A 26,632-nucleotide genomic window follows, 5' to 3' on the forward strand; every position below is an offset into this window, starting at 1 on the left:
TGCATTTTACAAGTAGATCTACCTTAATAAAGCTGTTAAACACATGAAATAAAATATGGGATGAGGGGGTAATACTCCCCAGGGGGTGCGCTGCCTCTCAGTGATGGTGCTGGGAGACACTGGGGACACAGTGGTGACCGAGACAGCCCTTGCCCCTGTTATCACAGGGCTTTCTGTGGTAGGGTGAAGGTCCAACTCATTGTGACAGTGACAGGCTAGAGGGATGGGGGAGGGATGGCGAGGTCCGGGACGCGCAGGCAGGTATGCTGGAGCAGAGGAGCCCAGAGGAGTCAAACTGGGGGAATCAGGGAGGACTTCCCAGAGGAGGGGACGGCTGAGCTGAGGCCTGAAGGGTAATGTTCATTGCTGCGATGCCAGTCCCGGTTCCCCGGCCCGGCCGCCCACGGTTTTCCGCCTTGCAGCCTCCGCTGGGCTCCAGCTCAGAGCCACGAGTCGGGCCCTGGGACCGCCGCGCGGGGGCGCTGTCCCGTGGCCCCGCGGGAGCGCGGATGGAATGTCGTCTCCCAATCGCAACCGCTGAGGTGGTGGTGGCCACGCGTGGGGCGGTGGAAGCAGCGGGTCAGGAGGCGCCGGGGAGGCCGGAAACCCAGGCAGCGCAGCGGCGCGCGGAGCTTGACCCCCGGGACCGAGATCGAGCAGCCCGTGCTGCCCCTGGCAACTCCGAGGAGAAGGGGACACGAGGGGCGGGGTTTTCCAAAGAGCCTGGAGAGGGGAGCGGGACCCGGGCGAGAGAACATTCCCTCAAAATGACCCCGATGCTTGCGAGCTGCACGAGGCGTTTGCGGGGCGATGAGGCGACCCTTGTCGGTTGGAGCCTAAAGTCGGGTTTCCGCTCCTATTCTCAGGGGGCCTAAGCCTGGAGGGGGCACAGGAAGGTATACTGAGGTCTGCGTCCTCTGCAGAGAAGCGCTGTGAAGAGTGAGGGTCTCCGTCCAGGGCTTTGTGGGGCAAGATGGTGAATCTGGCCAAGAGGAGCCCGTTGAAGTCCTCGGGAGATGTGGACTGTGGCACTGCCTAGAGGGTTCCCCTTGCCACCTGCACCTGTGGGATTGCTGTGCGGGGAGACCTGGGAAAGATCACCTGGGACCCAGGAAGAATAGTCCCTGTGATTCGTGGGGGACTGGTGGCTGGCCTTGACCCTATCCCTGATGACCGGATGCTGCAGCCCTCCCTTCCCCTTCTGTCCCGCAGCTCCAACAATGTCTGATCTAGTTTTAGGCCCTTTCCAGCCCACTAAGTCCCCAGTGACTGGCAGAGGTGTGCACCTGAGACTGCATTTTCTGAGCCTGGCCCTGTGCCGGGATGCAGCAGAGATTGGGACAGCCCAGGACCCTCCCCTCTCCACACTCCTGTGGGACAGACATGCCACAGGATAGTGACAGCCCAGAATGAGTCAGGGCCTGGATGGGGGAGGTACAGGTAAAGAGGGTCAGGGTGGGGATGGGGGAAGCACAGGGAGTGATCAGTTGGGTTGGGGAGGCACGAGGGCCTAAAGGGTACTCCTGATTCAGTCTGAAGTGTGAAAGGGCTGTCTGAGCGAGACTAAAAGGATGGAATGGGTTCCAGGCCTTGGAAGAGATATTTGAATTGAGGCCTGAAGTGTGTCTTCCTGGAAAAGGTGCAGTGTGGGGAAAGGGTGTCCAGGAAGAGAAAAGAAAAAAAACAGATCCTAAGGTGTGTTTCCCGGCCTAGTGGCTTAACAAAGGGCCCAAGGTGAGCCAGAGGCTGGGTTTAAATCCCAGCTCCTGAGACCTTGGGCCACTTACTCCACCTACCCAGCTCTCAAATGGGGATAGAACATTGAGTTGCACAAAATCAATCACCTCATTTTAAAGAGCTATAATTAAACATATAATTTGTTACATGTTTTTAAAAAATCTATTTTATAGATTTTATCAAGGAACCCAGAAGACAATAGAGAGATTTAAAAATAACATGCTGCCACATCAGGTGAAAAGTCTGGCTTAAAGTATGGAAAATGCAACTGACAAGACAAGAATTTGCCAGTGTGGTCAAAGACACATTATTACAAACCAATTATTTAGGTGGTTTTGTTTTTTGAGACAGGTTCTCCCTCATGTTGCCCAGGCTGAACCAGACTTCCTGGCCTCAAGTGATCCTCCTGCTTCAGCCTCCCAAATAGTTGAGCCTACGGTGGTGCCACCATGCCCAGCTCTAGAATGTTTATACTGAAGCAATTAGCAGCAGTTCAGAACTTGTGATTTTTATACCTTGGTCTAGAAACAGGGCGATTAATTTTGGGCTTCCCTTAGCACCCACGTGGAGGGTGTTGAGTCAGTGGTACCTGATCCCTAGCTATGACTCAGAGGTTATTGCTCAGGGAGACCCTTTTCCTTGCTCCTGTTTTAGACGATGACTCAGGAGGAAAGGCTCTGTGGCCACACCCCCTACACACACACCCTGCCTTCCCGGGGGCACCATTATATTCTTCCTTTATTGGCTGTCCTTGTATAATACAAATCTGCAAGTTTAGATACAAAAAAAATCTGGAAATAAAAGATAGAAAAGTACCCGCCAGGCACCCCTTCCCATTCTTCTGGGACCCCACCCCAGCGGGTACCAACATGAGGTAACTGAGCATCTTCTTCCCTCCCCCCTCCCTCAGCTCTGGGCCCCCAGCTTGGCCCTGCCCCCATGAGACCTTGGCCCCCTGGAAGACAGATGTGGGCCCCGAGTGGGGGTGAGCACAGCATTGGCAGTGAACGCAGCGAGGGCAGAGGGGAGCCCTCACTTGTGCTGTGTATGGGGGAGGAGGTGACCAGACTTGGGGTGGGCACGCTTGTGGGGCCCAGGAGAGCCCCTACATGGGTATCCCTCCTTCATCCTGCCCAACACTGGAAGGTGAAAGGTCAGCAACAGAAACTGGGAAATGGAGCTTGAACCATGGCATCCTTGGGAATGTGGCCATCCCGGTGTCCGGGCAGGGGAGGGTGCATGGCCAGCCTACATCTGGCAGTGACATGGCTCCCTTAGCCAGGCTGGGTCCATCCCTGAATTCCATCCTGTCGCAACCTGGGCTTCACAACGTTGGTTCTGTAGTGGTGTGGGAGTGGTGCAGAGGAGGGCTTAGAAGGGGCATTGAGGGGCGTGGCCCCAGGGAGCAGGACTAGGGGAGAAGTTGTGCCTCCATTCCCAGGTGTGGTGCACCTGGGGGTGACAGGGTGGCGGGGTGGGCAGGGCAGCTTGAGCTACAGTTCAATCTCAAAGGTCTTCTGCAGGTCTCCAGAGAAGGGATTGGAGGGCTTCTCCACAGTGGGTTTGCCCTCCAATGCTGCCCACTGGGCCTCAAAGGGGTCCAACTCAGGGGCGGGGGCTGGCGCAGGTTCTGGGGGCCAGGAGGCCCCATTGGGGCGTGGACGGGCCTGGCCCCCAGTGGTACTGGGTGCAGCAGGGGGTGGGAAGACCCCAGCTTTCCCAAGCAGGGTGGCAGGCTGGGGCTGGAGCTGGGCAGCAGAGCAGAAGGCATTGGCCACCATCTGCGAGGGTGTGATGCCCACCACAGGCACCCGGGGCATGGGTGGGTAGCCCAGGCCTGGGTAGGCAGGTACAAATGGGGGCTGCATGTGTGGGGGTGGCAAGAACACGGCCACCTGGGCAGGTGCTGTGTCAAAGGGCCCCACAGGGGCAGGGAAGGGCTGCAGGGCAGGGGGTATGGTGGACACTGGGGGCACCGAGGCTGCTTGCTGCTGCTGTTGCTGCTGCTGCTGCTGCTGCTGTTGCTGCTGCTGTTGGGCCTTGGCCACCTGGGACACCTCCTCCAGCCATCGCTCAGCCTCTGAAGGTGTCCGCTTGTGCCCAGGCTGGAAGGCAGTTGCAGGGGACACGGACGGCTCGCCCCAGGCAGAAGTCCCTGGAGAGAGGACAGGGGCAGGTGAGGGACAAAGGCTGCAGTGGAAGAATCCTAGGCTGGGAACAGGGGTGGCCTGGGATGAGAGCATAGGTTCTGGAGCCAGATGTCTGCCTTTGAGAGCCAGCTCAGCTCCTTGCTGGCTGTGCTGAGCTTGGGCAAGTGACTTGACTACTCTGGACCACAAAATAGGTCTGCAGAACACAGTTCTGGGGCTCTGTGCCCCATGTTCACCAGCCCCACCGCTCTTCTCACTGGTCAGCGCCACACCTGACAGTAACCACTCTGAGCATCACCTCTGATTCTAATAATCTGAGAATGTTATTTTATAAGGCTAAGATTCTAAGGCTGCATGGATCTCTCTCAGTTTACTGCTCCAGCACAGTGAGACTCAACAGTTTTAAGTCTGTGTTTTCTACAGGTCGAGAGGTCTACATTCACACTGTGTGAGATTCTGAGGTTCAAGGAGGACCCGCGTCTTTGAGTGTCACTGTCACGGGCACCATGTTCTAAGATGATCCTACAGGACTAAGCTGATCCACGGTTCTAAGCCAATCCCATTGTTCTACATTGATCCGTGGCTCTAAGATGACTGATGATTCCAACCCTGAACCTTTCAGGATCCCTGGGGTTTCCAAGGCAGCCCTGAACAGAGAAGAGGAATGCAGGAGGCACTGCTTTGTCCTGCGGGGCGACACCCAAAGGATTCACCTGTCGTGGCAGATGGTGGTCCCGATGCTGCTGCTCCGGCACTGGCGAAAGACGAGCTGATCTGTGTGCAGAGAGCATTGATGCTGTCGCTGTCACTGGCACCAGGAGGCTCCATCTCAGGTACTGGGAGGTCAGGAAAGGCAGAGGTCAACACAGGCCTGGGCACTGCTGCAGCCCTGCCCTTTCCCTGCACCAAGGTGTGTGGGTTGGCAGGGCCACCCTATAGTCATTGTGTGTGTGTGTGTGTGTGTGTGTGTGTGACATTGGAGTGGTAAACGGTCAAGTCGGTATGTGATATTTGATGACTGACAGTGGCACAGACCCCAAATCAAGAAACCCAAGATCTATGCAAGTGGCCACAAACCAGAGAGATGTTTAAAATGAACGTTTAACAGGCTGGGCACAGTAATGCACCTGTAATCCCAGCTGCTCACACGTTTGAGGCCAGCCCCAGCAACTTAGTGAGATCCTGTCTTAAAATAAAAAAGTAAAAAGGGCTGGGGACGCAGCTCAGTGGTAGAATGCCCCTGGGTTCGATCCCACTACGCCCTCCTCCCATTAAATAAATAAAATGTTTAACAACATGTATTAATTTAAAAAATGCATTCCACTGCCCGTGTGGCAGGAGCGTGGATGCTGGCCCACGTTGTTCATTGCCTGGGGATCACGTGTCCTACTGGCCACCCATGCAGCCGCCTGACACACACATCATGAGGCAGTGGTGCACCTATGCCAGCAAGAGAGGACACCGAGCAGGCCCGGTGGCCCACTGAGGGCTTGGGAGGAATGAAGGCACCCTCTAAATAAGCAAAGGGCTGCCACGGGTGATGCATGACAAGCATCTGTGACATTTTAGCAAGTGACTATCTCCAAGTGGGCATGTGGGATGCAGAAAGAAGAGACTGCAGCACTTGTGGCAGCACGTGTGACGTGAGGACCAGGTGGGGGCCATGTGGTTTCCAGGTCACTATCCACGAAGACAGTGTGTCCATGCAAACAGGCGTGTGGCGCTGAGTGGGACTGGAATTCCGTGTGTGGCATTCTGACGTGCCATTCCTGCGTGTGAATGTGAGTGACTTCGCCTGTGTGATGGAGAGGGGTGTGTGTGTATGTGAGTCTGCACGAATCTACATGGGTAGCTTCCAAGTGTGTGTGAATCCAGATGTGTAGTTTGCATGTGTAAATCTGGGCATGTGACTTCTGAGCATGTGGCATTTCTGCACGTTTGTAACTAAGTCTGTGACTTCCAAGTGTGTGTGACATGTGTGCAAGATTGTGACATTGTGTGTCTGAAATTTCTACCTGGCAAGTTCAAGCGAGTGTGCAGCGGGCTACAGGGACGTGAGGCTCCTGGACAGAGCCCGCAAGCCTGCGCTCCTCAGGGAGCCTGGTGAGGGCCCTGGTGGCGTTTAATGTCAGGCTGCCAGAGGACAGCATATGCGAGGGTGTGACAGCCTGGAATGCTGCGGGGCGCAGAGCAAGCGTGCGTCATCCTCAGTGTGCACTGGCATCTGCTCAACAGCGGACACAGATCAACACCCTCCACACCAATCCCCAAGCCATAAGGGGCAGAAGCCCCAGATTTGACATTTGGAAGCGGGAGAGTGGGACAGAGCACATGGCTTCCCAGACTGCTGGGAGAGCAAGCAGACCTCTCTTGGGCAAAACCCTGCCACCTCTCTCCTTTCCCCAGCCCGTGGCAGACGATAATCAAATACAATGCTATTTTCCCCACTGAGTTCCTTGTTCACCTTGCCCCTTACCTGGCCAGATCTCATGGCTCCACTGACCAAATTCTGAGTTTTTCCTTTGGGCAAAGGCACAACACCGGCTAGTCTCTCTTCTCCCCAGCCCGTGGCAAACTTTGCTAACTAATCATGTAGTAAGCCAACTCTCTTCTTTTTCTTGTTAACGGCAGACATTATTAGGAGTTCATGATCGATGCCATTCTCCTGCCTTAGGCAGACAATGCTAATCCATCACAATCCTCCTCTGCTCTGGGCCTGAGGACCTCTATCCTTCACCTGGCCAGAGCTCATGGCTCTACTGGCCAAATGCTTGGGAAGAGCATTAGACTATGATGCTTGAGTCTACTCCCGAGTAAGAAAGGACACCTGTGCTCCTTCTCTTCTTTCCCTTGCCCATGGAAACTTCTCTGCCGATAGCAAATTTTCCTAACCAATCATGACATGCGCCATTTTGCTCCCTTCCCTCAACCCCAGCAGATACTGCTAACCGATCATACTGGTGACACCTTTCTGCTATCCCTCCCCACAGCAACCATGGCCAAAAAATCAAGACTTGTGCTACCTAGCTTCCATTCCTTGCCCTTGTCAGACATTGTTAATTGATCATGACTCATCCCATCTGCCTAGCCCTTGCCCCTGGCAGACAGTGCTACTCAGGGACGATGTGTACCACCTCTCCTCTACCCCTTGCCCACGTCAAATACTGCTGATTCTGAAGCCCCTTCCCACTGAGCCCAGGGCTCACCTGTGCCCTTCACCTGGAAGTCAGTGCGGCGCTGCAGGGTGGACGGCAGCTCATTCAGCCGTAGGCTCAGCTGCCGTTTGAAAGGCGAGTTCTTCTGACTGAGTGCTGGGAACCCACGAAAGGAGCCCTGGCGAACCAGCTGCTCCAGAGGGGCGTGGCGCCGGGGGATGGCAGCTGCAGTGGTGCCTGTGGCCACTGGGGTGCCTGCCTCGCCCTTCTCACCAGGGGACGTGGTGGCTGGTGTCGGGGACACATGCCCAGGCTGGGCAGGGCCGGGAGCCGCGGTGGGGGCAGCTGCTGCCTCTGCTGGAGACACAGGGAGTCTGGGGTTAGATGTCTCACCTGCAGTCAAGGCCTCTCCCGCAGGGCCTCTTGCCCCTTCCCCGAGGCTGTCTTCCTTGCTGCGTGCCCTCAAGACAGAGCCCTGAAATGTCCCTCACCCCACCCAAGTTAAGATCACCTTTCCGAGGAGGCCCCTGTAGAACCATTCCCCAAATGGTTGACCCTCTGTGTCTCTCTAGCTTTCTGTCCCTGATCCGTCTTCCTCCACTGCTCTGGTCATTTCTCCCTCGGAGACTATCTTCTTTTTGATAATTTACAAACACTTATTTGATGTGCAAACAAGTATCAGGGGCTTCACAAGTATTCATTCACTCAACCCACATGACCACCCACCGGGTCCAGGTCACTGTTGGTTTACAGATGTGGAAACCGAGTCAACAAAGCCAGTGACTTGCCCAAGTGACCCCACTAGGTCAGGGCAGGCTACCTCTGGCGTCTGTGCTTCACATGCCGCCTCACCTGCCCCTGCAGGTCTCGGCTGATCTTCCCTCAGCGTGCGGTTTTTCTGTCTCTCTCACTCTGTCCCTATCTTCATTTCCCTGCCTCTCACCCTCTTCCTTCCCTTGCCACCAGTCATTCTAGACCGGGCCTGGTGCGCTTCGTCCTCTGGGAAGCTTTCCAGCTTGTTCCAGCCCCTCACTCTGAGCTCCCTCTACTCTGGGACTGTCCTTTGGGAAACCTGGTTTCCCACTTGGCATGACAGGCAGGCTCCTCAAGGGCAGGTTCCTACTCTCTACACCAAGCCACAAACACACACTCCTCCAAACAGGACCTCACCAGAGCTGTACCCGCTGGAGGGATGTCACCCAGGACACGTCTTCCATCATGAGGTGATGAGCCTACCCAGATGCGCCAGGGCCATGGAAACAACAGCTCAGGACAAGCTGGACCGGGAAACCACCTCTTCCTGCATCTCACTGTGTGACCTCAGGAAGTCCCTTCCCCTCTCTGGGCTCCAGTTTCCCAACTAGAGACCTGGGATAAACATCCCTAGGCTACCTCCCCAAGCCTCCTGGGAAGGTCAGTTAAGGTAGTGAACGTTCAATGCTCTGGAATCCAACAAAAGCTTCATAAACAACTCTGTGGACAGTGCTCTGCTTCAGAGCTGTTAAAACGCAGTGCCTCCAGGCGGTGATTCAGCGCAGCCGCAGAAGCAGCAGCAGGAGCAGCACACTGTGAGATGTGCAGCAAATCAGACCTCACTGTAAACTCCTGTTTGTCTGTGCAAACAGTGAAGTGCCTTTTGCGATGCAAAGTACCTGAAAATTAGCATGTCCTTTGGGAACAAACCCTTTGCAAATTCAAAAGCACCTAACAACATTCTTTGTTAAGTTCTGACATCCTATGTAAATGGTAAAAGAAACGTTTGTAAACAGAAGCACTGCACCTTGAGCATTGTTTCTTATTTATTTCTGTCACATCCCCTGCTCTCATTCTTTCTGAATAGCAACTCCAAGTAAGATATAAAGTGAGATATATCTTTTATATGTTAACCCATCCACACACAATGAAATAAATGTACCATTATATCATACTTAACCTGGATAGGCACTGTACTCTGATATTTTCTATTCTATAGCATTTTATAAACGCTGGCCATCATCCAGCCAGTGGACTCTGCAGGTCCTGATACTCCTGATAGGCCAGGAGCCCTGGGGCACCAAGACTTGAACTCTGCCTGGGTCCTGGCCTGCAGCACTCTGCTCCAAGACTGAACTCAGACTGAAGAGCCTTTATAAACTAAAACCAAACTTTGCAGCCAGCAGCAGAGTGCCTTTGCCTTGTTACTTGACCCCAGCAAACGGGGAGCCCACCTGTGTCCGCTCCATGCCAGGCAGCACCCACCTTTCTTCTTGTCCGCCGCCTCGCGTTCTGCCGGCCGCCCGCTCCCGGACAGGCGGAAGGAGCCCTCGCGGGCGAAGCTGGTGCGGCTGGCGTCGAAGGCGGCGGTGACCCCGCATTCCTTCTCTCGTCGCTGTTTGCGCTCCAGGCAGGCAGCGAAAGCGCAGCCCACGGCATGGCTCAGCCTCTCACCCTGTGCGGAGAGGTGGCTGGGATTAGAGACACATGTCCCACAGACGGGAGGGCTGGAGGCCAGGAGTCCAGGGTTCCGCCATTAGAAGGTGGAGCTCATCTGCCCCCCAGATGAGTCCCTTCCCCTCTCTGGGCCTCGTGCTCAGGATTACAAATTGCAGTCCTTTGGGTTGGCGGTTTAGATCGGTGGTAGAGTGCTTGCCTAATGCTTGTCAAGGCCCTGGGTTCCATCCCCAGCACCACAAAAGGAATGAAAGGGAAAAAAAAAAAAAAAAAAGTCAGCGTAGTCCCAGCAACTCAGGAGGCTGAGGCAGGAAGATTACTTGACGCCGGGAGTTCCAGACCAGCTTGAGCAACAGCGAAACCACTGCTCAAAGCAAACAGCCAGGCCAAGTCTGTAATCTTGCTGTAGGGGAGGCTGATGCAGGAGGAGCACAAGTTCAAAGCCAGCCTCACTAAGCACTCAGCCTTAGTAAGGCCCTAAGCAACTCAGTTAGACCCTGTCTCAAAATTAAAGAAAAAAAAAGGCCGGGTAGGTAGGGGGCATGGGGAGCTGGGGATGTGGCTCAGTGCTGAAGCGCCCCCTGAGTTCAATCCCTGGTACTCCCCAGTAACAAATAAAATCATACTGAGTGTATCCCAGGTACTCTGGTGGCTATCTTAGGGTCAAGGCCAGCCTCAGCAATTTAGTGAGACCCTGCTGCGGGTGTAGTTCAATGGTAGAGTGCCCTGGTGCAATCCCAGCACAGAGGGGGAAAGAAAAGTTCAGAAAGACAAATGCAGCCCCTCACAAAAAGAAGCCAGACGCGGCTCTACTCACGTAAAATTCTAGAAGTGGCAAAAGAGGGAAAGCAAAGATAAACATCCTTGCTTCAGGAGAGGGGTCAGGATGGCCCTGGCAGGGCACGAGCGGCTATTCTGGAGTGGTGGGAATGTTCTAGACCTTGACAGGGGCTGGTCACACAGACGTATGCAGCGGTCAGAACTCAGCAAATGTGCATAGCGTTGCTATGGACTGAATGTTTGTGTCCCCTTTCAGATTCATTTTTTTTTGAGGGGGGTATTGGGGACTGAACTCAGGGGCACTCAACCACTGAGCCACATCCCCAACCCTATTTTGTATTTTATTTAGAGACAGGGTCTCATTGAGCTGCTTAGTACCAATGCTGAGGCTGGCTGTGAACTCACGATCCTCCTGCCTCCGCCTCCCAAGTTGCTGGGATCACAGGCGTGCGCCACGGCGCCTGGCCAGATTCGTATGTTGAAGCCCTAATACCTCAATGCAGTGGTATGTGGAGGTGACAGCGAGGGTGATTAGGATATGAGGTGGGGTCCCTGTGATGAGATCAGCAGCCTTAGAAAAAGAAAAAGAGGAGATCCCCCCCCACCTCCATGCAAGGAGTCCATGTCAAACCAGGAAGAGAATCCTCACCACGTTGGCACTCTGATCTTGGGCTTCTAGGCTCCAGACCTGTGAGAATCAAATGCTTGTGTTTTTAAGCCACCCAGTCTGTGGTATTTGGTTACAGCAGGCTGAACTGACCAAGACAAGCATGTATTTTACTTTGAAAGAAAAATATGAATCCTACCTAATGGAACACATGCTGAAGTGTTTAGGGTGAAGATTTTGATGTCTGCAGCTTGGAAATGCATATAAGATGGCCAGATGTGTGGTAAAGCAAGCCCAGGCAAATGTTAACAGCAAGAGCTGGGGTGGGCGACTGTACAAGTCCATCGACTTTGTTGCATGCTTGGAAAAACTTTATAATAAAATATTGGGGAGAAATGTCAGCTACCATTCTTGAGAGCCCATTTGTGAGGTTCCAGCGCCCAGCAGCTTGGGAATGATGCTGGCTTCCCACTTCCCAGCTATGTTCTCGAGAAAATCACTTCACCTCCCAATATCAGTCTCCTCCCTATAAAACATGGGTTACAACAGTGCCTATTTCGCAGAGTTGTATCAAGAATTATGTGAACTAATATATGCCAGGCATTCAGCACAAAGCTGGGCACAGGAAATACCACATAGATGTCAGCATAAATTTGTCCAGCCCTGGGTTGAACCCTGATGTGCAATCTCTCTTGGGATCCTCCCAACAGAGCTAGGCAGTGAACCCTCTTGTGAACCCATTTTACAGATGAGGAAACTGGGGCTCAGATGAGACAGCAACACATCCGTTTCAATGACTACCATGGCATTTTATCTAACTCAGGTTTCTTAACCAAGAATGCTCAGCCATCTCTGAAAGTTAAACGAAGACAAAAATCCTCAACAAAATATTAGCAAGTTGAACCCAGCAGCATACTAAAAGGGTTACACACTATGACCAAGTGGGATTTACTAGCAATGCAAGGTTGGTTCAACATGAGAAAATCGATCAATGTAATGCTCCAAATTAAGAGGAAGTAAACCACATGAGGGGGGAAAAAAGTAACTATCTCAATTGATACAGAAAAAACACTTGACAAAACTTGATGTCCTTTTATGACAGACACTCAACAAAGCAGGAATAGAAGGAAACTTGCACAACCTCATGAGGGATATCTATAAAAAGCTCACAACTAATATGGTACTCCATGGTGAAGGACAGAACTTTCCATCTAAGATTGGGAGCAGACGAGATTGCCTGATTTCATCAATACTCTTAATTTGTGGTGCCAGGGATCAGACCCAGGGAGGGGAGTGCTCTACCACTGAGCTACACCTCCAAATCCTCCCCACCCCCACTTTTTAAAGAAATGGATGTCTCACTATGTTGCCCAGGCTGGCCCTGGACTCCTGGGTCAGGTGACTCTCCTGACTCGGCCTCAGGAGCAGCTTAGACTAATCACTGGCCACCCACCATGCCCAGCTCCGACTTTACCAATTCTATTTGTTATTAAGTTCTAGTAAGAACAATTAGAGCCATGGGCAGTGTGACCCCAGTGACTTGGAGGTTGAGGCAGGAGAATCACAGATTTGAGGCTAACCTGGACAACTTAGTGAGACGCTGTCTCAAATAAAATTTAAGGCTGTGGACGTAGCTTAGTGGCAAGCACTTGCCTAGCATATGTGAGCCCTGGACTCTATCTCCAGAACTGCAAGCGGGGAATAAGAAAGAGAAATTTGATAAGAAAAGGAAAAGGCATCCAAACTGGAAAGGGGGAAGTAAAATGATCCCTGTTTGCCAAAGATATGGTATTATATATAGAAAATCCTGAAAGATTCCACAATTATTGCTAATAAATTTAGTAACATTGCAGAATATGAGATCAACACACAAAACTAAGTTGTATGTCTACATGCTAGCAATGAATAATCCAAAAATGAAATTAAGACAATTCTGTTTATAAGAATATTTAAAAGAATAAAATGGTTATGAATAAATGTTTTCAATGTACATGTCTTGCACTTGTACACTGAAAACTACAAACCATTGCTGAAAGAAATTAAAAATGATCTAAATAAACAGAAAGATATTCTGTGTTCATAAATTAGAAGATTTAATATGATTAAGATGGCAATATTCCCCAAAGTGATCTACAGATTTAATGAAATCCCTGTCAAAATCCCAATGGGAGTTGGGTACTGTGGCGCACAAGGGTAGTCTCATTGGCTTGGGAGGCTGAGGCAGGAGGACTGTGAGTTCAAAGCCAGCCTCAGCAACTTAGCGAGGCCCTAAGCAACTTAGCAAGACCTATCTCCAAATAAAATATAAAAAAGGGCTGGGGATGTGGCTCAGTGGTTAAGTATCCTGGGTTCAATCCCCAGTAAAAACAAACAAACAAACAAAAAACCCAATGGGCTCCTTTCAGAAATGGAAAAACTGATTCTAAAATTCCTATGGGACTCTAAGAATCCAGAATAGCCAAAAAAAATTTGAAAAGGAATAAAGTAGAAGAATCATACTTCCTGATTTCAAAACTTATTGCACTGCTAATCATAGTCAAAACAGCATGGACTGACATAAGGACAGACCCACAGACAAATGAAATAGAGTTGAGAGCCCAGAAATAAGCCCATCTGTCTATGGTCAATTGATTTTTTTTTTTTTTTTTTGCGGTACTTGGGGATAGAACCTAGAGCCTTGCGCTTGCAAGGCAAGCACTCTTCCAACTGAGCTATCTCCCCAGCCCTACTGGTCAATTGATTTTTAACAAGACTACCAAGACTGTTCAACGGGGAAAAATAGCTTCTCCAACAAATGGTGCTTGGAAAATTGGATATCCATATGGAAAAAAAAAAAAAAAAGTTGACCCCATATCTGACATCATATGCAAAAATTAATTCAAGGGCTGGGGATGTAGCTGAGTGGTAGAGCATTGGCCTAGCACGTGTGAGACCTGAGTTCAATCCCCAGCACTGCAAGGCAAAAATGCACTTCAAGTGGATCACATACCAAAATGTAAGAAAACCACAGACAAGTTGTATTTCAGCAATATTAAAAAACAATGGTGGGGATTGGGGATGTAGCTCAGTTGGTAGAGTGCTTGCCTTGCAAGCACAAGGCCCTGGATTCAAATCCCCAGCACCACAAAACAAAACAAAACAAAACAAAACAAAACAAAACAAACAAAACAATTGTGGGGCTGTGGCTGTGGCTTGGCTTAGTGGTAGAGCACTTGTCTGGCATGTATGAGGCACAGGATTTGATCCTCAGCACCACATAAAAATAAACAAAATAAAGGTATTGTATCCATCTACAACTAAAAAAGAAAATTAAAAGAAATATTTGTGTATCAAAGGATACTCAAGAAAGTGAAAATGAAATGGCAAAATGGGGTGAAATATTTACAAGTCATATATGTGATAAGGATCTAGTATCCAAAAATACAAAGAACTCTTACAATTGAACACCAAAATGAAATCGACCCAATTTAAGAATGGGTAAAGGAATGGAATAGGCATTTCTCCAGAGAAGACATGATGGCCAATAAACACATAAAAAACATACTCAATGTCATTAGCCATCATAGAAATGCAAATCAAACTACAATGAGATGCTGCTTCACACCTAGGATGGTTATGATTTTATAAAAGGAATATAAGAAGTGTCAACAAGGATGCAGAGAAACTGGAACCCTGATTCATTGCAGGTGTGGATGCAAAATGGTGTCGCTGCTGTGGAAAATAATTTGGTCATTTCTCAAGAAATTACATGGGCAGCTGGGTTAGTGGCTCAGTGGCAGAGCGCTCGCCTAGCAAGTGTGAGGCACTGGGTTCAATTCTCAGCACTACATATAAATAAATAAAATATAGGCATTGTGTCCATCCACAACAAAAAAACATAAAAAAAGATATCAATAAATTGAACTTCATCGAAATTCAAAATTTTAAGAACAAGAAATTACATAGGGAGTTATCATATAACCACCAACTCCACTACTAAGTACATACCCAAAAGAACTGAACACAGATTTTCAACCAAATACTTGCACACAAATGTCCACAGCAGCACTGCTCACAATACCAAAGGGCAAAAGCACCCGCAATGTCCATGGAGGGATGAATAGATAAACAAAATGTGTCCACATGCACACAATGCCATGTTATTCAGCTATAAAAAGGACTGGCGCTCTGAGTCACACCGCAACGTGGAGGAACCTTGAAAACATGCTAAGTGAAAGAAGCCAGACAGAAAAGGTCACATGTCACAAGATTCCGCTAAATGGAATATCCCAAACAGGTAATAGAGGAAGGCAGAAGATGAGCAGTTTCCAGGGGCTCTCTTGGGGTGAGGAAAATGTCTTGGAACTAGACGGAGGTGACAGCTAAGCCTCATTGTGAATGTAGTAAATGCCACTGCACCATACAATTTAAAATGACTGGCTTTATGTGAATTTCACCTAAGAAAAAAAGAGGTTAAGGAATCTTGGGGATTCCACTGCTAATTTTTAAAACCTCAAGGTTGGAAGTGGGAAGAATTCACCCACAGTCACATTCTCTACCCAGAGCAGATGGTCTTGCTCTTCTCTAGCTTTGATTCTCATCCCCAAATAGCTTGAGTCTCCCTCCTAAATAGTCCAACTTATTGAACCCTTTGCTTCTGGACTCTGCTTAGAACTTTCTGTGTGTGATCTTAATGAAGCCTCCACAATGAACCTGTGAGCAACCACCGCTATTATCCCCAGAGGGGAGACGTCATTTGTGCCCACAGTCCCACACACGGCCAGGTGGTTGGACACTGAATCCACCCCTAACCACATGGCAGTGGGCAGTTCCAAAAATAGCCATGACAAATTTCTGGCTCACATGCTCTTCCAGAACTTTTCACTTTCCCATCAAAGGTGAAGTCTTGTGTCCTTTTCCCCTTACCCGGGAGGACCTCTGTGACTGAATGGACAAATGGCAGTACCAAGGGAGCCACGCTGGTGACGTTCAAGAGGGAGTCCAGTGATGATACCGCTTCCTCTCTATCTCCCCCCACCTCCTTTCTCCCCCTGCTTCCTCGTTCTTCCTCTCTTGAAACTCACTTTGGAGCCATGAGGTCTTCTGAATGCTCCATGCTGGAAAGATGCCTGTAATTTCCACTACTCAGGAGGCTGAGGTAGGAAGACCACAAGTTCAAGGCCAGCCTGGACAACTTGTCTCAAATAAAAACTAAAAAGGCCTGGGAATGTAGCTCAGTGGCAGAGCACACCTGGATTCAACAAAGGAAAAGAAAAGAAAGACCCTGTGGAAAGGTCCTGAGACTACAGCCCCAGGCACTGTCTGAAACAGTGGCATCAGAGACCCTGGATCCAGAACCACCTGGCTGAACTTTCCCCCAAATTCCTGATCTATCAGGTATTCAAACAAATACTTGTCCCCAAATGTCCATAGCAGCACTGTTCACAACAGCCAAAGGCAAAAACAACCCAAATGTTCACGGAGGGATAAAAAGATCATCATGGTACACATTCATAGAATGGAATATTATTCAGCTATAAAAAGGATGGAAGCTCTGATTCATGCCACAGCATGGTTGAACTTTGAAAACATACCAAGTGAAAGAAGCCAGAAGTGAAAGGTCACATACTACATGATTCCATTAAGTGAAATATCCAGAATAGGTAAATCCAAAGAAAGCAGATTTGCAGTTGCCAGGAACTTTGGGGGTGGGGATAGGGACAAGGAGTAAGAACTTAATGGTTATGGGATTTCTCTCAGGAGTGAGAAAAATGTTTTGGAACCAGATTTGTTTCAGAAACCATGAAAGGTAACAACTGAGTGGTGTAAGTTTAAGCCACAATGTTCCTGAGAAATCAATAATTGATATGACCACTACTTGTTCTGCTGGGCTCAGCAAACAGCAGTCGCCATGGTCTCTGGGTTTCTGATACCTCTACACCGGACCCCAGGAGGCACCACGCAATACACAATACCAACTAATCAATAGTGATGCTCTCAAATTTGTTTTCTACCTCTGATTTCAGTTCTCAAAGTCTCAGTTCTAGGGAGGTCTGGGGCTCAAAGCTCTTTAGATTGGAGATATCTGAAACATGAAGGAAAGAAAATGCAGAACACCTAGTGGAGGACGGTAGGATCTATGAAGGGCAGGTGTGGCGTCACTTGCCAGCATCTACTCCCCCTGCTTTTGATAACGGGTCCGTTTCCCTTTGGGGATGTCCTCTTCGACACTATGTACGCCAACCCAGGTGCTCCACCCTCTCTGGGCCAAGGGAAAACAGTGACCCAAGTTAGGCTAATTCCATGCTCTCTCATTAGAATCGAAAACCAGAGTGTTGTAGATTTCTTTCACCATAGCACCCTGAAGAAGCTTCCCTCTGCCATAATGTCCCAAGGCCGCTCTGCTCTCTCCCTTTCTGACACATGGTGTTTCTGAGTACCCTTCAGTTTTGTGTGATTCCTCATATCCTTCCATGAATCTCATTCTGGGTTTAAATTAGCCAGGTTAGGTTGTATTGCTAGCAACCAGGGAACATGAGCTAATGTAGGAGAAAGAGACGGGCTTCTTACGAGAGTTGCGTAGGGTTTGAAGTCAGGGACCAGGGGACAGGATATAACAAAGACTAAATTTTCCACCATCTTTTGCAGCTGGTAATTTCCATGTGACTAGGTACTGTCCAATGGGATGTAACTGGAAGGGCTATGCACCTCCTAAAGAGGTGAAGGCTTGCCCATCCTCATGCCTCTCCTTTGTGCTGACTGGAATGAAGACGTGAAGGCTGGATCGCATGCATCCATCTTGGATTCCAAAGCAGAGCCACACTCTGCAGGAGCCACACCAGTGCTGCTCTCCTGTGTGTGGATTTCCTTCACATGGAACAGAAACAAACTTCTATTTTGCTGAAATCACAGTATCTGAGAGTCTTTTGTCACCAGCCTCAGTAGCCTAACTCTGTAGAATACTTCTGAAAAGAGGGTCCGTTTCCTGCTTTCATCAGATTTTCAGAGGGGACTGGATGCCCCTAAAATATGAAGAATCACGGGGTGAATGTACTGAGGCTGAATGAAGAGCAGATGCCCTGGGGGTGTTGTTTGAGAAGGACCCAGGAGAGCCGTCTGGGGGCAGGAAACTATAACTTGATCTGGGTCAGGTTTATACATAAGCCAAAATTCACAGCTGTGCACTGACCATCTGTGCCTTTATGACACACACGAAGAACTACTGGTAACGAGGGAGATGATAACTGAGTTTTCCTAAGTGCTTGGTCTGTGCCAGGCACCGCTCCCAATGCTTTGTATGAACCCACACAAGTCCCACGAGAATCTTCTAAGTTAGAAACTATGAGGACACCCCATCTCCAGATGAGAAAACCGGGCACAGAGAGGTGAGCAACTTGGCAGAGTCCATGCAGCTGCTGGGACTCCAGGACATGCCAGAGAAAGGCGGGGAGGAGTTGATGGCCTTTGGTGATACTCACAGAGTCCTTGAGCGCCAAGAAACAGTGGCAGATCCAGCGGCGGGTGGTGCCGTCCCGGCAGATATAGGAGAAGGCCTTGTCCAGGTTGCGGTCAGGAGCACAAAAGGAGACCTTCTCGATGGTCTGGTCTACCAGCAGATCCTGGGAGGGGCCGGGAGGCCAGGAGAGCATGTGAACTGTCTTTCAGGTATTCATGCAACACTCCCTTAGTGTCTGTGCTAAATCATCCTGAACAGGTGGGAACCCAGCAGTCACGGAGACACTGTGGGCCCTGTCTGCCAGAGGCTCCCACTTCAGTGGGGAAGTCAGATCCACCACGAGGTGGAGACGGCCCAGAGTCACAACCAAACTCTAATAAGGGAGGCACAGACAGGTGGGTCAGGGCCTGGATGGGAGGCACTGAGGTTCTGCAGGAGCCAAGAACCGGTGCTTGTGGGGAATTAGGCAAAGCTTCCGGGAGAGGTATTAACGAGGCAAAAAGGCAGGGAACAGTGTTCAGTGTGTACAAAACTATTTTTGGCCGTGCAACTCTCAGCATGTCCTGGGTCCCTCCTCGGGCAGTCTCTGTGCTGGAAGCACAATGGAAAACACAGATACCTAGGGCTAGGGGTGTAGCTCAGTGGTAGAGCACTTGCCTAGCATGCAAGAAGCCCTGGGTTGCACCCCCAGCTCCACAAAACAAGGGAAAAAGAAACAAAGACAGATACCAAGTTCCTGGTCCCATGATGCTCCTGTCTGGCTGGGCAGACTGACAACAAACACATAACAGCTAACGTTTATGGGCAGGAGCACTTACAATGCGCCAGGCAGTGGTTTAAACAGTTTGCTTGTACTTTCTCATTTGATGGAGGGTCTGTTATGAGCCACACTCTTTAGATGAGGCAAAGGATGGTTAAATCTCCTGCCCAGGGTCCCCCAGCTGGTGTGTGGGTGGGTTGGTGCTGAGGTCCATGCTCTCACCCACTCGATACCAACTCACAAATAACCATAGTCCTCATTCCTAAATTAGGACTCTGACGAGAGCCAAGTTGTTGCAGGAACACATGGTGTAGTCTAGGAGGCTCCTGAGGGAGGGACATCCCAGAGTGGGTGGGAAGGTGTCCTCAGCCCCAATTTGAGCAGGAGAGGTGCCCAGTGGTGCCCACCCCACCCCCGCAGGCCTCCTACCTTGGTCTTGTCATCCACCACTCGGAGTCCATCGGCTGACACCCACAGGACAGACTTCACGGACTTCCGGCCCATCTGGGGTGGGGGTGGGGGAGGGAAGCCTGGTTAGGGCTGCCTCTTTCTGGCAGACCTGTCTCCCTCCTTGGCTCCAGCCCCTCACTCACCGCCTTCAGCTTTTTCACAGCATCTTCACACACGTGCATTCCCCGGGATTCCTCCACCTCCACGTGGCCCAGGTACTTGGGTGGGGGATGGGAGAACGAGATAAGCATAGTGATCAATAGTGCTCAGTGTTCACTGAGCATCCACCACGCATCAGGCAGTGTTCTAGGCACACCATCTGCCTTAATTCATTTACTCTGCACTTCAGCTCTACCAGGAGGACATTCTATTCCTAGCCCATATATGCAGACCAGAAACCAAAGCACCTTGTATGGTCAGGGTTCCTGTCCTGCTATGTCCCCAGGCCTTAACCCGTCAGTGTTATTCTGAGTGTCAGTGTTTGCATCTCTGTGCCTGAGGATGTCAGGCTGCTATTCTCATCCCACCCCAGGTAGAAAGAGCCTGGGCCAGTGCCCCCTCCCCCTGCAGTGACTGATGGGAGGTGGGGGCACACATGTCCCAACTCCCTCCTGAGCAGGTGGGGTGACTGCTTCTCAGGTTCCTCAGAGGGATTAAGTTCAGCTGCCCAGGTTGACCCAGTGATGTGCTAATCCCAGAGATTTGGGAGGCCAAGGCAGGAGGTTCACAAGTTTGAGGCCAGCCTTGGCAAAATATCCAAAGGGCTGGGGGTGGAGCTCAGAGGTAGAGTGCCCCTGGGTTCAACCCGAGTGCCAAGGGCCAGGGAAGCTGAACTGCCCCAGTTATAGTTCAATAACACAGTTTTTATTGGCCACCTTCCCTCCTACCCTCCTTGCCACCAGCACTTCCTGCACCTCCCAGATGAACCCCTCACACTCAGGGCCTGCTTCTGGGGAGGGGAAAATCAGGCAAAGGAGAAAGATCAACTCCCAGCCAGGAAGAGCCCATGCCCTGAATCCTGCTGTCTCCCAGAGTGTGGTGTATACTGTAAAGGACTGTGGCTGTCTAAGCCAGAAAGCCCGGGGCGGCGGGGAGCTTTGCAAATGCCACAAAAAAACTGTGAGCCCCCACTGAATAGGATGACCCTCGCAGGAGGTCCTGGCTTTTAATACCAGCTTCGAAGGCTCCACTCGAATGGGCTCCACAGGTAATTGAGAACGTAAGGTCTCCAGTTCACAGCACAGGGCCTTTAGGGATCTGGCCCAGAACCCCAGGATACCAAGTGCGCAAAGCAGGCCCCGCCCCTCTCTGTGCCCCGCCCACTCACCCTGACCGGGAAGCTGCACGTGCCCTTGCGCACCGCATCCTCATCTGCCTGCCACTGGTGCGGGCGCGATGCCTCAGGAACGTAGGCTGGCTTCCTCCGCCGCAGGCTCTGCCGTAACTTGTTCATGGTGCCTGCCCCGTCTAGTGACGCGGGCCAGCGGTGTGGGTCAAGGAAGGAGGGCAGAACGTAAACAGATCAGATAACTTGAGTAGGGTTAAGGGGCTAGAAAACATGGCATTTAGGGGACATGTGACCAGCAGCTCCAGCCAGGGACACGAGAAAGAGGAATTCGAGAGTTGTGTAATAGGGATTAAAAAATGTGGGACTAAGAGGCAAAGAGGCCTGAGGCAGGGGGTTGGGGGTCACAGACTTGGGGATTTGGAGTTTGGAAATGTGACCGACATGAGGATCCAAAGGAGGGGAGGTCAAGGCACTGGAAAGCATGGGGGTTAGAGGGCATAGAGGTCAGGGGTCACAAGGTCCTGAGTTTTAGGTCAGGCGATGGGACGATCAGAGGGCCTGGGTGTGGGGGTTGCATGGGTCAGGGATGGGTGGTGTGGGAGTCTGGAGGTTCAGAAGGTCCAGGGTAGGGAGATGGGGGCTTGTCTTTGTACCGCTGAGACAACAGCTCCTCTTTGGAATCTGTGTCAAGATGAGGCAAGGCCTCTTGGGTGGTGTGTGCCTGCAACAGTCAGAGGTAAGACTGTGTGTGTGTGTGTATGGGGGACGGTGATGAGGGTGGAGGTGGCCACCTGCTAGGGCAGTCTTTGTTGACTGATAAGCCATTATGATGGACAGTTCCAGGAAGAGGGTGAGGGGACACCCAGGACTGGAAACACCAGTGGCAGATGGGGACTCTCTATGCTTATGAAAGCAAGTGTGTGATGGTATATCCGGAATGGTGTCCACGAGGGAGTCTAGCTGAGTGTGCAACCACTGCCTGTGAACGTGTGTACACTGTTCAAAAGGCGGTCCAGAAGGATCCATGTCTGAGGATGGACGTTTTCAAGGGTGTGTATCTGTGAATACTGTGAGGGGTTCTGTATCCAACAGTTGGTTCTATTGTCCTTGATGACTGTAGCCTCTGAATACGGTTTGTGACAGATATTCACAAGACCGTGCTGATTTCCAAGAGGAGAGCGGTTGTTGGTGAGACTGTATGACTGTGGCTATGGTTTGTGAGGGTGTGTCTGTGTCAGAGTATGTGGTGTTGTCTTAGTGTGGGTATCTGAGTGTTGTTCTGAGGATATGTCTGTAATTCAATGGTGCATGTGTGAAGGTGTGCATACTTTTGCGACTGTGTTCATGACTTGTGACTACTGTCTATGGGAGAACTAACTGTTGTTTGTAAGACTGGGTACCTAAGTGTAGCTTTTTTGGAAAGCCTGGGCCCATGAGTGCTGTTTGTGAGGCTGTGTCCAAAAGTGTGGCTGTTGTCTATAAAACTGTAGGTCTGGGGTGGGGCTGTAGCTCAGTGACAGAGCACTTGCCTAGCATGTGTAAGGCACTGGGTTCCACCCTTAGCCCCACATAAAAATAAACATATAAAATAAAGGCATGCTATCCATCTATACTATAAAAATTTTTTTAAAAACCCTGTAGGTCTGTGTATGTTGTCTGGGGGACTGTGTCCACGTACATTTCTCAAGAGCACGTATCTGACAGTGTGCACCTGGCAAGTGCCTGTGGCTGCCTGTGAGTCTTGGTGTTGTCTGGGGATGTGTGTGCAGATCAGTGCACGTGAGCACGTGTCTGCATGCTAGTGTGAATGAAGAGCTCCTAAGCACACCTTCAGGTGTGCCTGTCACTGTTAGCATGTCTGCAGATTGAAGAGATCATCGCCCATGTGTATGTGCGTCTCAGGTTACGCCATGGACGTGTGAGTCTGTGACCGAGTGATCCTGCACACACTCACAGTGAGTGTGAGGATGCCAGTGGGTATGTGAGAGCGTTTAGGGCTGTGTGTCTGTGACGGGGCCTATGATGGTCACTGAGCATGCAGGGGTGATGATCAAGGTGTTCACTCACGAATGCAGTTAAACCTGTGTGACTGCAGGGACTGTTCCTCTGGTTGTGCTAGGTTGACCCATGAACCCACCCAGTTCCTGCCCTTTCCCAAGCTGGGCATTCACCTGACTCCGTCCTGAAGGTTTCAGGAGGCCCCAGGGCCCCACAGGGGGCTGGGGGCAAACGCTGCTCAGGCCTCCTGGGTCCGCCCTGCCCGAGGGAGAGAGGAGAAGGTAAGAAGTTTGTTTGGGGTGGGGTTCAGGTCTCCCCTCACCCCCCTTTGGACTTCAGCCAACCCCTCCATCTCAGGCTCCCTGGTGAGAACCCTGGTTGTCAAGGCAACTGTTACCAGGGAGATCAGCCACCTGGTTTTAAGGGCCCAGGAATGAGTAGGTGTGTTGGGTGGGCACTGTTGGGGATGTGCTGGCCTCAGGAGGCCCTTGATACCCAAGGGGATGGTGTTGGGGGAGTGGCTTTATCCTAGACACATGTCTAGGGCTACGCACAAACATACAGTCACACATATGCAGCCAACTCATGCCTACAGTTGTCCTTAGCACCTGTCACTGTATGTTCAGTTACAAGCAGACATCATCCATCACAGCTACACACCTCCGGTCACGGAGATACACCGTGACAGTCATGGCCACAGAAGTTGCCAATGTGAACATCACATGTTCATGTTCCCAGACATATATAGCTCTACCCTGGACACTCATCTACATATGTAGTGACAGGTCCCTACCACAGACACTGGGTCACACCAGTGACTGATACTGGTCACTCCTATTTTCTCAGCCCCGTACAAAGAGCTGGGTCTAGGCACACCCACAAGGGAGTGTACCACTACACCCAATGACAGCTGTGATTCCTCAGACACCCACCCAAGAAACCCACATCACAGGCCCCCCACAGAATCACACCCAGCCACAGTTCACCCATTTGGTCACCTGTAAGTCACACACTGCAGCCACGCACTGTCTCCAAGCTGCACACTGACATCTGGGTGCAGAAATAGGCTGATGCACATTTGATCTCGCAAAGCCCCACAGTCCCACACAGCCACAGCTGCACGTGGACATGCAAACTCAACCGTGTCCATCACACCAACACACCTCTTTTGTTACACACTGTCACACAGTCAGTCACTCATACCCACTCTTGGATGCTCACCTTTGGTCACAGTATCTGTCCATCTTCTGTGATGGCCACTCTTATACAACGGTCCTCTCTACATAACCACACACAGACAATGATGGCCACAGCCAGTGCACTACAGAGAAACAGGCATACACACGCAAGGCATGGCATGCGACCACCTAGAGACAAACATCCCCAAGGACGCCACCCTCAGACATGGCCACACACATTCCAGAAATGGTGGTGTACGCACAGTATCCAAGTTACTCAGCCATCTGTCATGGTCAGTGTCCCACACATAGCGGTACCATGTCACATCATCACAGTCTCTCTTCCTGCAATTCCTCAAGTTACATAGACAGGTATGTGGCCACATCTAATTGCAGCCCCATGAGAACAGGCACACAGAGTCACAGCCTCACCTACACACATAATATCTCACACATGGGGACAAGAACAGTTTCAATTTCCTATATCACAAGTACACAGTTGAGTGCATACAGAGAAATGCAGTGACCCAGACATACATTTGTAAGTGGCTTTACATAAAAGTCACGGTTCTTGACAGAGCCATGTACACAGTCAGGGTCCAGTTGCCTTGTAACCAAATCAGAGACTTGAACACAGGTGATCCAGCACACACATGTGCACACACATACACATACACTCAGCTGTAGACACAAACACTCTCACAGACTAGGACACAGACACGAGCACACACAGTCACCTGGGGTCACAGACATACAGATTACGCACATAGAGGAAAACAAGCCACAGTCACACACACACTCACTGAACATCCACGTAGGTATCTGGCACCAGTATACACAGACACATCCATAGTTCAAGTCACACACGATTAAATGACCCTTCCTAATAGCCTGTGTTTTAGATACCAAGTCAAATGCATAATCAAAATCACACATGCAAGACTGTACGTATACAGTTTTATACACACAGCTAGATGTAGTATCAATACTACCTCAGTCACATAAACATGGCTAGGAACACACAACCACTGTCACCCACAGTGCCATCACACAATCCTAGTCACACAGGCACAATGTGACTTCAGATACATGGCAGTCACCCACATAGTAGTGTGTCACATATGTATATAAAATCAGTTATAGGCCCAACCATAATATTCTCAGTCATTGGAAGAGTCACACATGGACATGGGGTCATAGACACAACTCACTTACAGTCTCAACTCCACCCACCTCCTCAGTCACATGTATGCCCAACCCAAGACTCAACACATATGCTGTCATATACCAAGGCACACAAACACAGGGTCACAAAAGACATAACCACAGTCACAACCACAGTCAAAACTATGCACCCACCCGAACACCAACAGACTAAAAAGTAGAGGATTTTGCACAGTGAACCGCTGTCATTCACACACAGTCACACAATACTGGGGTCACACACAGACACCACCACATACAACCACAAGCATACAGACATATGACACTGATTCTTCCGTCGCCAGCTGCAGCGCATGCACATACACAGTCACACAAACATGGGGTCACACTCCTAGCCACCTCCCCATCCCTTGCTTCCCCCCTTCCCCCCAGGTTCCACGCACAAAGCAGCCCTCACCACCACAGAAGCTGCAGACAGATAGGGTTGCAGCGGGTCCCTGGAGAGCCACCCCCCAGCCCAGCCTGAATCCTTGGAGCTTGGGGGGCCAGGTCTGGGAGGGGGAGGCTGTGCATTGTCTGCGGGTGGGGCCTCTCTTGGACAGCTAGCTGGGCAGCCTTAGGGACAAAGGGGATGGCCTAGGGGACCTGTGTCCTGAGACCCTTGTTCAAGCGGGGGTGGGAAGATGCTTGAAATTCTCCTTATTATAGCAGGGTGGGGTGGGGTGGAGTCCCAGGCACAGGGACCTTGTTTTGAGAAGGGGATGTGCCTGGGACGCTGTCCAAGTACTGGGGGTGGCTGTGCCCAGGAAGCCTCTGAGGCCAGTGGGGGCAGTCTGTGCTTGGAATCCCCCCAGGCCTTGGCTTGGTGGGGTAGCCATAACCAGGGACCCCATTCTCAAGACCTTGCCTAGCGGGTGGCTGTGCTCGGAGACCCCCTCTGGCAAGTATGGGAAGGGACTGTGTCTGGAGGTTTTGGCTTGATATGGGGGCTGTAGCCCAGACCCCGACCCCAAAACCTTGCCTAGGGAGTTGTACCTAGATTCTCGGTTCCCCTGCCCTTGATTTGGGGTGATCTGTGCCCAGAATTCCTATTTCCATGGCCTCGCCAAGAGAGAGACTGTGCCAGAGACCCCCCATCTTCTAGGGATTGGTTTGGTGGGGTTCTGTTCTTAGACGCCCCCACCCAGGATCACCCTCTCTAGCCTTGGCATCCTCTCTCCATCCGGGCGCCGCGGCCGCCTCCCACCCTCCGCCACATCAGCAGCGGCGCCGCCCCCGACCCAAGCCCCCCTCGCCCGCCCTTCTCACGCTGGCCGCCGCGCTGCGGGACATCCAGGGCCCGGGCGCCCCCGCCTCCCGCGGCCCCAGCTGGGCCCGGCTTCCCCAGTGCTGCTGCTGCTGTGGCGGCGGTGGCAACGGCAGCTCGGTCTGACGCCGGCCGGGCCCGGGGTCGGGGGATGGTGAGGGATGCACGCGAGCGAGCCAGCTCGGCTCCCCGGA

At 51.1% G+C, this 26,632-nt stretch overlaps 1 protein-coding gene and 1 long non-coding RNA gene across 4 annotated transcripts; one reads left to right on the forward strand and one right to left on the reverse strand.

The window, feature by feature from the left end:
• Positions 1-220: 220 nt before the first annotated feature.
• LOC124967564 (uncharacterized) lies at positions 221-8,963 on the forward strand. The gene is made up of 3 exons (XR_007105549.1): positions 221-261; positions 4,311-4,720; positions 8,205-8,963. It is a non-coding gene; the product is annotated as an uncharacterized LOC124967564 (long non-coding RNA).
• Numbl (NUMB like endocytic adaptor protein) lies at positions 1,845-26,632 on the reverse strand. Of its 3 annotated transcripts, none has more exons than XM_047529999.1 (10): positions 26,441-26,632; positions 22,964-23,048; positions 20,832-20,971; positions 19,648-19,722; positions 19,484-19,558; positions 18,317-18,457; positions 9,281-9,470; positions 7,094-7,396; positions 4,601-4,723; positions 1,845-3,892 (listed from the first exon to the last, which is right to left on the reverse strand). In XM_047529999.1, exons 1-10 carry the CDS (start codon positions 26,462-26,464, stop codon positions 3,231-3,233), a joined length of 1,818 nt encoding a protein of 605 aa, XP_047385955.1. In that variant the 5' UTR covers positions 26,465-26,632; the 3' UTR covers positions 1,845-3,230. The 3 variants fall into 3 exon arrangements, with proteins under 3 accessions (XP_047385955.1, XP_047385954.1, XP_047385956.1); XM_047529998.1 differs by having other exon boundaries at positions 7,094-7,399; XM_047530000.1 differs by lacking the exon at positions 26,441-26,632 and adding an exon at positions 26,168-26,186 and having other exon boundaries at positions 7,094-7,399.

Source organism: Sciurus carolinensis, chromosome 16 (assembly GCF_902686445.1).
Source record: "Sciurus carolinensis chromosome 16, mSciCar1.2, whole genome shotgun sequence".
Classification (NCBI taxonomy): domain Eukaryota; kingdom Metazoa; phylum Chordata; class Mammalia; order Rodentia; family Sciuridae; genus Sciurus; species Sciurus carolinensis.

Bases quoted from the DNA above. Each gene is read 5' to 3' on its own strand.
- Numbl (XM_047529998.1), bottom strand. From the start codon at position 26,464: ATGTCCCGCAGCGCGGCGGCCAGC. The intron at 19,723-20,831 runs GTGAGTGGGCGG...CCCCCACCCAAG, and splicing joins CGTGCAGCTTCCCGGTCAGG to TACCTGGGCCACGTGGAGGT. The intron at 19,559-19,647 runs GTGAGTGAGGGG...CCCCCACCCCAG, and splicing joins CTGTGAAAAAGCTGAAGGCG to ATGGGCCGGAAGTCCGTGAA.